General features: G+C 33.5%; 1 protein-coding gene across 1 annotated transcript in view; it reads right to left on the bottom strand.

The window, feature by feature from the left end:
* Nucleotides 1–12,808, bottom strand: part of ITPR2 (inositol 1,4,5-trisphosphate receptor type 2) — a 482,746-nt gene that overhangs the window by 233,968 nt on the left and 235,970 nt on the right. Inside the window, exons 33-34 of the mRNA XM_074195308.1 lie at nt 5,058–5,186; nt 4,453–4,573 (exon numbers count right to left, since the gene is read on the bottom strand). Of these exons, the coding sequence (XP_074051409.1) occupies nt 4,453–4,573; nt 5,058–5,186 (250 nt within the window). The remainder of the gene's footprint in view (nt 1–4,452; nt 4,574–5,057; nt 5,187–12,808) is intronic.

Raw genomic sequence — 12,808 nt, 5'->3', positions numbered from 1 at the left:
ATAGTACCACAATATACAGGGGCAGCTAGGTGGCATGGTTGGATAGAGCACTGGCCCTGGAGTCAGGAGGACCTGAGTTCAAATGTGACCTCAGATACTTTATAATTGCCTAGCTGTGTGACCTTGGGCAAGTCACTTAATTCCATTGTCTTAAATTTAAAAAAAAGAAAACAACATACACATAACAAATGAAAATGAAAATTTCAAGATTACAAAGAACAAGATAGACTCAAAAAAGAGATGTGAGAACAGACCTACATCTACTCCTTTGCAGAGGTTGGGGGCAGGAGTGAGAAGATATTCAAAGGTGTGAAACTGCATAAAATGCCAGGTGTTTTTATTAATTAATCACTTTTGCTGAATAATTTCCCCTTTTTCATTATTTAAAAATCTATTTCTTATAAAGAATGGCTTTCTTGAAAGGGGGAAGAAAAATCATATGGGAAAACTTAGGAAATGTTAAAACAAAAGATGTCTTAAAAATACAGTGGTTCAAAAAAATAAAAAAATAAAAAAAATTCAATGGTTCACAAGAATTCAAAAGGCTAATGATAAAAAAAAATGTTATCTACCTCCTGAGAGAGAATTTATGAACTCTGAGTGGAGACTGAGGTATATAGTTTTTCAAGATATTTTTCTTTCTTTTCTTACCTTTTTTTTTGCAACATGGCGAATATGGAAATGTGTTTTGCATGTCTTCATATATATATATAATGAATATCATATTGCTTGCCTTCTCAATGGATGAGGAGGGGTTAGAAGAAAGGAGAGAATTTAGACCTCAAAATTTTAAATATTAATATTAAAAATAAATAAACATAATTTAAAAGAAAAAAAGAATGAGTCAATGTTTATGCCCCACATAAGCTCTGAGAGGAAAATCCTCTATTGGATTACATAGTGACATCAGGAAAAGAGAAGATAATTCTAGAGCTGAATGGCTCTGTGTGCAGCTGCTCTACTTAGATGTAGTATCATTCTTTTAGCATATGTTTAAGCATCTACCATGTACAAAGTGTACATAGGCACTAGGGATGCAAATTTTTTTTTAAGTCCTATAGTGCCTCTCCTTTAAAGCCCTTACAATCTGGTTCCAACCTGCCTTTCTAGGCTTATGCATTACTTCTTTTTACAGTCAGTACAGACAATCTAGCCTATTTGCTGCTTCTCATCCATTAAATCCATTTCTTGGGTCCTCACCTTGGGATAGAAAGTCCCCTGAATGAAATCTCTCCTCTTGTCTACCTCTTAAAATTCAAGTATGAATTCAAAGGTCACCTCTAACAAGATCTCTTTCTCAATGCCTCCTTCATCCCACAAAATTATCTTGAATTTACTTCGTATGATTTTTTTATGTTTTCTAATCTGTGAACAATGCTTCTTACACTAAAGAATCTGTGTTCCCTGATAGAAGATACTATTTCATTCTTTACTTTGTATTCCCAGGGTCATTTACATAGCCTGGAACTCAGACAGTGATTAAGAAATATGATTGTGTTTACTGACATCAATTATATATTTGTTAAGTATTTTAAAAAAACTTTTTCCACCACATTAACCTCTCCTGATTAATCATAAATTTGTGTTCAATAGAGAACATTTGTAACTTGATAATAAGAAACATGCTGCACTAACAGTCCTGCATTTAAACCCCCAAAGACATGCTATTCCATGATGTAAGACATGATTTTACCATACAATGTGAATGCACTACTAAAGCCAGGGATCTCAAGTATGATTCAGTGTTCTTCATTTCCCACTTTTTAAGGACTGCTGATGATCAGCATGTACTCCATGTAGTGTTTAAGACCATATGGTGGATTTATTTCCACCACTGAATTCAGCTCATTAAGGGCTAAAAAAAAAAAAAAAAAAAAAAAAGATACGGTGTACTATCATTAAAGTGTAAAATACAAGGTTCCATTTGCCAGGTAATCTGTTTGTATTTCTAGAACTATCTATGGATTAAATACCATTATAACTTGACAATTTATACTATAATTCAGAGCTGCTTTTTAAAAAAAATACTTAAATTGGTTTAAAGAAAAAACAGTTTGTGGCAAACAGCACATTGATTTCAAACTCAACTAGTTTCTAGTATGATATCAAGGTTAATTATTTTGCCATGTCATTAGCTTAAGTGTTGGCAGCCTGAAACATGAGTGTGGAAGATGTCAGATTTAATATTTTAAGTATCACATGAACAGGTTGCTGTTTTGCTGCCACATCTCTTCTCCTACTTTTTTAGAAGTACTGCCACCAGCTTTGAAAGTTTGCAATCCTGTCCCCTTTGTAAGTCAGGAGAAATAGCCTGACTCTTAATCAACAATTTCTTTTCAGTTCTTTCCAGTTAGTGAAGAACTAAAAGAAGAAGCAAAAAATACAAAAAAAAAAAAAAACTGACTGGCTTCATCCAAGAATAGGTCATGCTGGACTAATCTTGTTTCCCTTTTTGACGGGGTTATTATTACTAAAACAAATGCTGAAGATAGAGTTTGCCTAGATTTCAAGAAAGTGTTTGATAAAATATTTCTGGCTATTTGTGTAGAAAAATATAAATGAATGTGGGCTAGATGATAGAACATTTTAATGAATTTGAATAGGATTGGGTAGCTAAATTCAGAGAAGAAATTATTAGTCTAATGACAATTTGGAAGGAAGTTGCAAGTGAAGATTCTCAGAGATCTGGTATTGGTCCTGTACTGTCTAGTGTTTTTATCAATTTCTTGGATAAGGGTTTAGATGGCTATAACAATTTAGATGGATTATAACAATAATGTCACCAGGTCTAGAGGGATAGCTAACACATAGAATGACAGAGTACAGAACTAAAAAACCCAAAAAGCAACAAGATAAAATTTAAATAAGAATAAACGTAAAGTCTCACACTTAGATTAAAGAAATGCATTAGTAAAAGTTAGGAAAGACATGGTACACAAAAGTTCGTTTGAAAAAATCTATAGGTATTAATGGACTGCAAATTGAATATCACTAAATAAATTCAACAGAAGCTAACAAAGTCATAAGACAAAAGTCAGGATGACTGGTGATGACCTAGGATGCAGTGGAAGACCTTGGCAAATGTCTGACCAATCTTTAAACACTATGGCACCTTCTTCAGCTGTCTTTCATGAGCATTGAACAAATTGTTCTCATCTGCCCAGGGGAAATCTTCACGTGCTTGTGGTAGATATACCCCTCATCCACCAACAAGTTTGAAACCTGTTGTCTACTCTCAACCTGGTTAATCCATCTGCTGAGACTGTTTACATGAGTGTGGCCACTTGCCCACTATACCTTCTAGGAGCCACATGTGAGAATTTGGTCCTTAAAACACCTCAGCAAATCCTCATACCAGAGGTTCTAGCCCTCTCTGAATACCCCATACACCCCAAGACATAGAACTAGTTTAAGGAAGTAATAATGTTTATCCTGTGGAAGAAAAGATTCACGAGAGACTTGATAGATAACTTCAAGCATATTAAGGGTTGTCATGTGCATAAGGAATTAATTTGTTGCAGAACTGAAAATTTAGATTTGATGTAAGGAAAAATTTCCTTCTAGTTTTCCTTCTTTAACTCTTGAGTTATTCAAAATTGTAATGAGTATCTTTAGGAGGAAATGAGTCAAATTCAGTGGAAGAGAAGACTAGATTACCATTTATCAAATAGCCTGAATTGATGGCTCTTTGTTGGATGCAGGATGGACTAGAAGGTTGCTGAGGTCCCATTCAACTAAAAATCTATGATATAAGGAACATCTATCATAGGATAAGAGCATTTCAGGTTTTGAAGTAGAAAGAAATTTATAGGCTAATTAATCCAATCCCTTGTTTTACAAAGAAGGGAATTATCCTAATATCCCACCCAGAGCATAATTTTGGGTTGATAAATCCCTGGAACAGAACCTAAGATCCTCAAGGTCAGGAAGCCTACCTTCCACATCTAACTCATCAATTTCCTAGCATGCATAAGACTCTCAATAAATGTTACTCATTAGAAACAAAATACAAAAACTAAAAAAATTTTTAAAAGTCTACTGAAAGATAGAAGTTTAATTAGGTAAATTTGCCCAATAGAAAAAACAATTCCTTTGCAAATTTTAAGAAAAAAGCCAAGCTATTCTCCATAAAAGCTTAATGAGATATTTTGGATTAAGGTGATAAAAGAGAGAATTACAATTAATATTAAATCTCAATGTACAAAAAAAAGAGCAATATTCTCCTCCTGACCCAAAGAGGGTTTTTTTAACTATAATTCATTTTCATAAAGCTAAAGCTACTAGCAAAAAAAAAAAGCTACAAAGTGGAAAAGCTGTTTTTGCTGCCCATTAGCTCCAACTAGAGCCACCTTAAATATATAGATAGATAGATAGATAGATAGATAGATAGATAGATAGATAGATAGATAGATAGATATGTAAGAATAAGAAAAACTTGATACTTTAACATACCCACTTCAGCCAGTGTTTTGATACATGACTCCACAGAGGCTTTCTGTACCGGGTTTAACCAGGTACAGTTGTAAATTCTAAAGGCAGACTGAAGCAGTTGAATAAAAACTGGTTGATGAGTCTAAAATAGAAGGCAAAATGCATAAAAATGTAAATGAACCTTTCAAATATTAGGCATAGTAGCTTAAATTTTTGAAACCTTCATCAAAATGTAATTAATTCTTAACTTTGTGCTATTACCATAAATTAAAAATAGGAAATATATCATTTTCCTTAAAATTAGATATACAGACTGAAAAAATAGGATGTGTGTGTATATTTGTATATGCACACATATATAAACTTGACAGAAATCTCAAAATATCTGTTATAAGTACAAATTATTTTCTTTATGAATAGAAATGTTTTTCACATAATGGGAAAGCAGAAAAGATAGAATGGAAGTTTTACTTAATAAATTACCTCTAAAAACAAATTTTAAATGATACATGCATGATTGTGCCTGTTGATTTATAGGATATCATTAATATTATCTTTTAGCAAACAGACTAAATATGAACCCTTAATTTAAACAAAAGCCTTGCAAGGACTTCTGCTTGACTTACCTGAAGGCTTGTGCTGTTGTCTGAGAAGGGAGAATTAAAGAAACCACTAACAATATTCATGATTGGCTCTGTTACACACTTTTCTAAGAAAATGTCTGCATGTTTCCTATCTGTAGTTGTATTGCAAACCTACACAGGAAAATAAAAACAATCCATGTTTGCACAAAATACTTTAAGAACAAATAAACATTTTATAATACAAAACATATGCCATTAAAATATGTTAACTATAAATATTTTTGTTATGACATTTAATATTGATATTTTACTTTAAGATTCCAACCTCCCAGACCTTTCCTTTTTCTGCATTGTCTTTAAACAATTAGCATTTGAAATAAATCTCTTATACACCATTGAGCTATTCCTTTCTCACCAATATCTTTCAGCTTGTTTAATTCTTACTCACCCTGCACCCCACTAATTAAATTTGTATTTCTAGAAACATCTTTTTCCTTCTACATTTCAATGTTTCAAATTTGCCTCTACTAACATAGATCACAATTCTTCTAGACTCGAGTCAACCTTTTTTTGAGTTCTTTTGATAGGAAAATTCACTTTCTTGCAGTCAAGCTGACACTAAGTCTCCCCAAACATAGAAGAGACAGACTGGTCCTCTAACACCAGATTCATACTCAAAAACTTTCCAGAGTGTGCTCTGCTAGCATGGTCTTCTCCCTCCACTTCTAATCCCCTCTGTATGTTGTCTCCTAGTATTAGAATGAAAGCTCCTTGAGGACAAGGATATTTTGCAAGTTTATATCTATATCCACAGTACTTAGCACAGTGTCTGGCACATAGTAAGTACTTAATAAATGTGTTTTCACTCTTTTTTTCATTCAAGGCTGCCTTCATATGAATAATAAGATATAAAGGATTTACCACCAGAAATGAGGACATACCAAAATAACTATGAATAAAATGATACAAGAATAAAAAAGATGTAAAAAAGACAGTATAATGAAATTAAATATGATTAATCCCTACTTTAAATTGTCTTCAAGTTCAGCAAAAACATCTAGACTATAGTAATAAAAGAAAGGATTCAATTAACCAAGGAAGAGACTATTAGAGATTTTTTTTAATTCTGAATTTTCACTCAAAATAAATTTAGTAGTACCTACTATTTATAAAATATTATTCTAATGGGCTAAGATATTTCACGCAAAAGAGTCAAGAAAAAGCTTGTGCAATGGAATGGAAGATGGGGAAGATGAGCCTTCATTCTCATCAGAAGTGGCCCAGAGAGGAAATAACAAACATACTCAATAGAGTACAGAACTCTATATTTTACCCTAGAGGAAAAAGGAAAGGAAAGGGATGGGAGAAAGGGGAAGAAGGGATGGGAAGGGGGTATGTGACAGATGAGAGGGAAGTTTATGGGACAGAGTAGTGAGATACAACTTTTGAGGAGGGACAAAGTAAAAGGGGAGAGAGAATTGAATAAATGGGAGTGCGGATAAATAGAATGGAAGGAAATACAGTGAGCAATAGCAACTGTGGGGGGAAAAATATTGCAACAACTGACTTATCCCAGGGACAAAGTTAATGGTATTTGAATACAGCCTGAAACACATTTTTCCCTTTTTTTCCTTTTTCTCTCACTTTATTTTTCCTAAGGTTTACCTATCTTTAAGGGTGAAGGATGATTATGGTTTCTTTTACAACAGGACTATTGTAGTAATATGAAAATAAATAAATATATTTTTTAAAAAGAATATTATTCTAAGCTCCAGGGTAGAAGTGAAAAGGGACTGATAGAGATTTAAACATAAATAAGAAATGATCCCTGTGCTCTGAACTAGTATGTCCTATGAGTCTAGTATGATGCATACAACACAAATGTTGAACTGAGCAAAGGTAGGGAAGCAGGAAAGCATAGTATTGTTCAGAGAAGAGAAAACTGAGACCCAGTTCACAGTACTGAGAATAGGAAGAGCTTGAAAACCATGAGACAAATTTGTACTGTGGAAGAGAGTAAAAGAAAGTGATGATCATGTTTCTGTATAATGAAAGATTTTGTCTTAACTATTAAAAACACTAGAGAGTGTATGAATAAATGGACTGTTCCTTAAAATAATTAGCAGTATCTATCTGAAACCATCAATAAACATTATATTCAATGGGGAGAGGCTAGAGGCATTCCCAATAAGATCAGGGGTGAAACAAGGGTGCCCATTATCACCACTACTATTCAATATTGTATTAGAAATGTTAGCATCAGCAATTATAGAAGAAAAAGAAATTGAAGGAATTAGAATTGGGAAGGAAGAGACAAAACTCTCACTCTTTGCAGATGACATGATGGTCTACCTAGAGGATCCCAAGAAATCATCCAAAAAACTACTGGAAACAATTAGCAAATTTAGCAAAGTTGCAGGTTATAAAATAAACCCTCACAAATCCTCAACTTTTCTTTATATGTCGTCTAGCAAGATACAGCAGGAAGAGCTAGAAAGAGAAATCCCATTCAAAGTAACCTCAGACAATATAAAATACTTGGAAGTCTATTTGCCAAGACAGACTCAGAAACTTTTTGAAAACAATTATAAAACACTTCTCACACAAATTAAATCAGATTTAAATAACTGGGCAAATATCAACTGCTTATGGGTAGGTACAGCTAATATAATAAAAATGACAATTCTACCAAAACTAAACTATCTGTTTAGTGCCCTACCAATCAAAATTCCAAAAAATTACTTTAATGAGTTAGAAAAATTGTAAGTAAATTCATATGGAGAAATAAAAAAGTCAAGAATGGCCAGGAGCTTAATGAAAAAAAGTAAAAGAAGGTGGCTTAGCCCTACCTGATCTAAAATTATATTATAAAGCATCAGTCATCAAAACTGTTTGGTATTGGCTAAGAAATAGAGTGGTGAACCAGTGGAATAGACTAGGCATAAAAGCAGGAGATGATTACAGTAATCTGCTGTTTGATAAACCCAAAGAGTCCAGCCATTGGGATAAAAACTCCCTCTTTGATAAAAACGGCTGGGATAATTGGAAGTTAGTATGGAAGAAACTTAGATTACACCAACACCTCACACCCTTTACCAAGATAAGATTCAAATGGTTACAGGACATAGACATAAAAAACAATACTATAAGCAAATTAGAAGATCAAGGATTAGTTTACTTGTCATATCTATGGAAAGGGGAGCAGTTTATGACTAAGGAAGAGTTGGAGAACCTCACCAAAACCAATTAGATGATTTTGATTACATTAAATTAAAAAGCTTTTGCACAGATAAAATCAATGTAACCAAGATCAAAAGAAATGTAGTAAACTGGGAAACAATCTTTACAACTAATGATTCTGACAAAGGACTCATTTCTAAAATATACAGAGAACTGAGTCATGTTTTTAAAACAAAAAGCCATTCCCCAATTGACAAATGGTCAAAGGATATGCAAAGACAATTTACAGATGAGGAGATCAAAGCAATCCATAGCCATCTGAAAAAATGCTCTAAATTATTAATTATTAGAGAAATGCAAATTAAAGCTTCTCTGAGGTACCACCTCACACCACTCAGATTGACCAATATGACCAGGAAGGATAATGATCATTGTTGGAAGGGTTGTGGGAAATCTGAGACACTATTACACTGTTGGTGGAGCTGTGAACTCATCCAACCCTTCTGTTGCCCAAAGGGCAACAAAAATGTGCATACCCTTTGACCCAGCAATACCACTACTGGGTCTATACCCTGAAGAGATGAGGAAAAAGGGTAAAAACATTACTTGTACAAAAATATTCATAGCAGCCCTGTTTGTGGTGGCAAAGAATTGGAAATCAAGTAAATGTCCTTCAATTGGGGAATGGCTTAGCAAATTGTGGTATATGTATGTCATGGAATACTATTATTCTATTAGAAACCAGGAGGGATGGGATTTCAGGAAAGCCTGGAGGGATTTTCATGAACTGATGCTGAGTGAGATGAGCAGAACCAGAAAAACACTGTACACCCTAACAGCAACATGGGAGTGATGTTCAACCTTGAAGGACTCGCTCATTGCATCAGTGCAACAATCAGGAACAATTTTGGGCTGTCTGCAAAGGAGAGTGCCAGCTCTATCCAGATAAGGAGCTGTGGAGTTTGAACAAAGTTCAAGTACTATTCCCTTTAATTTAGAAAAAAAAACAGATATCTTATTGTCTGATCTTGTCACCTCTTAGACTTCTCTTATCTTCTTTATTGTAAAACTCAAATAATATCTTTAATAAAAATAAATTAATAAAAAGAATACTGCCCATAGTGTATTGATGTGCTGTAATAATAAAGCTCACAGCACCAGACTTATCTACAACCACAATTATAACAGCCCAAAGGAATTCATTTCCCACCCTCAAAACACTTTTTAGGTATACAGAAACATTGAAGATCAAAAGGTACTGTGCAAATGATCTGGAAGTTACTTAACATCTTTTTAGGGACTCATATAAATATAGTAAATTATCTAAATTTGAACTATCAAATAAATAATTCACTAGCAAGCATGGTGGGAAGCAGGGGGAAGAAAATGATAAAAAAAGGGAAACAGAGGCTAGTATATAAAAAAGACAGAAAGACAGAGAGAGAGACAGAGACAGAGACAGAGACAGAGACAGAGACAGAGATGCTAGGAGCTTATAAACAAAATGAGTATGCTTTTTCTAAACTTCTGTCATCAGTGCCTAACACAGTGTTATATACGCAGTATATAAGATTATAGTTATATAGCTGGAAAAGATTTCAGAGGCCAATACTTTAATTTTTATAGCCAAGGAAACTGAGATCCAAGGTGAAATAATTTTCCCAAGAGTACATGATATCTTGCTGACTAAATGCTTGTTATTATTGATCCTGAGTTTGGCTTTAGAATGGGTAAAATTCAACATTTAATTATATTTTTAGCAAGCCTATATGTTTTCATGTAAAGATTATCAGACTGCCTTCTGTAGGGGTGGAGGGATTGTAAAATTCAAAACCTTACAAAAAATGCACAAAAACAAATAGAATATTTTTAAGAAATAAAAAAATAAATTTTAAAAAAGACTATATATATATATATATATATATATATATATATATATATATAGTTTTCCAAATCTTCATTTAGACCTAGATTCAGAAAGCATGAGGCATTTAACAGGCTATATAACTCTGGGCAAACTTTCTGAATCACTTTCCTCATCTGTAAAATGGGGGAGGAGTGATAATGACAATATTCCTTAGGTGGTTGTGAGAATAAAATTAGATATTTATAAAATATTTCACAAATTTTAAAGCATGATCTTTGACAAGTCCCTTCCCCTCTTGCTGCTACACCTATGATATGAGAATATTGGGCTACAGTTGTCTTCTAACTCTAAAATCATGTGGATCTATGACTCACATATACATAATATAAACAAATATACTACATCAACACATATAGATAATACACACACACACACACACACACACACAATATAGGCATTTATATGCACTTTGTGTAGAAAAAAAACAAAGACAGTTAAGTTCTTCAAGCCTAAAGATGTTGCTATCAACAGTGTATTATCCATGTGGTATTGTCACTGAAAAGACCCAAAGTCCTTTTCACATTTACTCCATATTGAGATTCTTCTCATGTTTATGGCTGTGGAGAGTCCCACTGTTTACAAGGACTATTAGCTATTTACAGCTCTGCTGACTGAACAACTAGGACCACAATGTTGATTAATAGCTCTGTGCTAAGAAGAGTACCAAAAGTTTCTGCCCTTGATTCTGTCCTGTTTTAACATTTTTATCAATTTCTGAAGGAACAAAGCTGGAAGAGATAAATATTCAATGTAATAAAACAGAGATTCAAAGAGATCTCAATAGACTGAAACACTGGCCTAAAATCAAGATGATGAAATTTAATAGAAATAAGAACTCAGTACAGAAATATTAAATGAGTGTTGTGGTGTTGACCTGAAAACAATTCATGTGAAAAAAAAAAACTGCACTTTCACAATATCTCAGCACAAGAAGGGATCTCAGAGTCATTCAGAAATGACACTAACTGCACACAAATCTGCTCTACAACACTTAAAATATTCATTCAGACTTTGAAGTAAAGGAATATCTACTATCTTCTAAGGCAACTCATAACACTTTGGAAAACCTCTAATTCTTAAGAAAATGTCTTTACAGAAAGTCTAATTTTCTTCTTTATAATTTCTACCCCTTATTCCTACTTTTTTTCCACTTGAGGTATAAGGAACAGCTGTCTTCTATATGACAGTCTTTTGAAGACAGCAACTATATTCTTTCCAGACTAATGACCTTCTTTCAATGACCTTCCTACAGCAAAAACATAAAAGCCTTTACCATTCTGGTTTCCTTATTCTGGATTCTTTATAGATCATCACTGCTTATCCATGTACTCTGTAGGTATTTTGTATATACCTCTTTATTTACATGTTGTCTCTCCACATAGAATGTAAGCTTCTTGAGGGCAAAAGCATTTATTTTTCTTTAATTCCTAGAACTTAGGACAGCAGACATATAAAAATCACTTAAATACTTGATGCCTGAATGTCTTCCTAAAATATGACCTACAAAGAACTGATCACAATTCTCCAGATGTAGTTTGACTAAAGTATAGTAAGACTATCACTTCTATCATCCTTTATACTAGACCTCACTCTTAAAACATCCTGGCTTGGATTTTCATAGTTTGACTCATACTAAACCATAATATGAGGTCTGACTCAAACTTGGTATAAGCCAACAATCAAATTTCTTGCCTTCTCAATGAAAGGAAAGGGGAGGAAAGGAGAGAATTTGGAACACAAAATGTAAAAAAAATGTTTAAAATTATTTTATACATAATTAATGAAAATAAAATATTAAAAATTATTTAGCCTTTAAAAAATAGGAAAATTAAAATAAAACAGACTATATTGTAGAAGGCAATAATCCCAATATATTTTGACCATATTATCCTTTGCCCAATACAAATTCTTCTCCCAGAACCCATCTCTGCTGCTGGACTACTCTCATATCTTAAATATCACATGTCCTGCCTAACTGTCCTTCAGATCTCTGGCACTATCATCTGATCTGAGGTAACTCAAGGCATCCTACACTTCACATTCCTTTAGTACTCATAGACCTTGGAATCAGCCCTACAGCTCTTCTTTTGAATGTTGTCTCCATCAGTTCAGATGTTGACTTCAGTAAGGACAGAGACTGTCTCAACTTATCCCTATCTCTAGCATTTAGCACTAAGAGATATGAATCCTTAACTAGTGCTTTCGTATAGTAAGTGCTTAATAAATGCTTTTGATCCATTCATTCCTGCAATTGTTAGCACATGCAAGTTTTCAACCTCATTTTGTGAACCATGAGACTGCTTCCTTTTCATCTACGAGAATTCCATTGCTATCACAATTGTTTTCAATTGAATTTAATTCTTCATGGCCCCATTTGGGTACCCCATTCTTGGCAAAGATAGATAGAAGAGTTTCCCATTTCCTTTTCAATTTCATTTCGCAATGCAGCAAACAAAGTTAAGTGACTCCTTGTTCAAGGTTATTCAGCTACTAAGGATTTGAGGCTGAATTTGAGTTCAGGTTTCCCAGACTCCAGAATATGCTAGTCATCATGTTAAGCAATAGGAATACAAAGAAAGGTAAATGAGATATATCCTTTATCAAAATGATGAATATCTCTTCTGATTGCTGCAAGTCACAATAGCTTACTAATAGATCATTCTAGTATTCTATAACTCTTGTCACA

This window comes from Macrotis lagotis, chromosome 7 (assembly GCF_037893015.1).
Source record: "Macrotis lagotis isolate mMagLag1 chromosome 7, bilby.v1.9.chrom.fasta, whole genome shotgun sequence".
NCBI lineage: Eukaryota > Metazoa > Chordata > Mammalia > Peramelemorphia > Peramelidae > Macrotis > Macrotis lagotis.
Note: the sequence above shows the minus strand (reverse complement) of the source record. Positions and strands in the feature narration are given on the sequence as shown.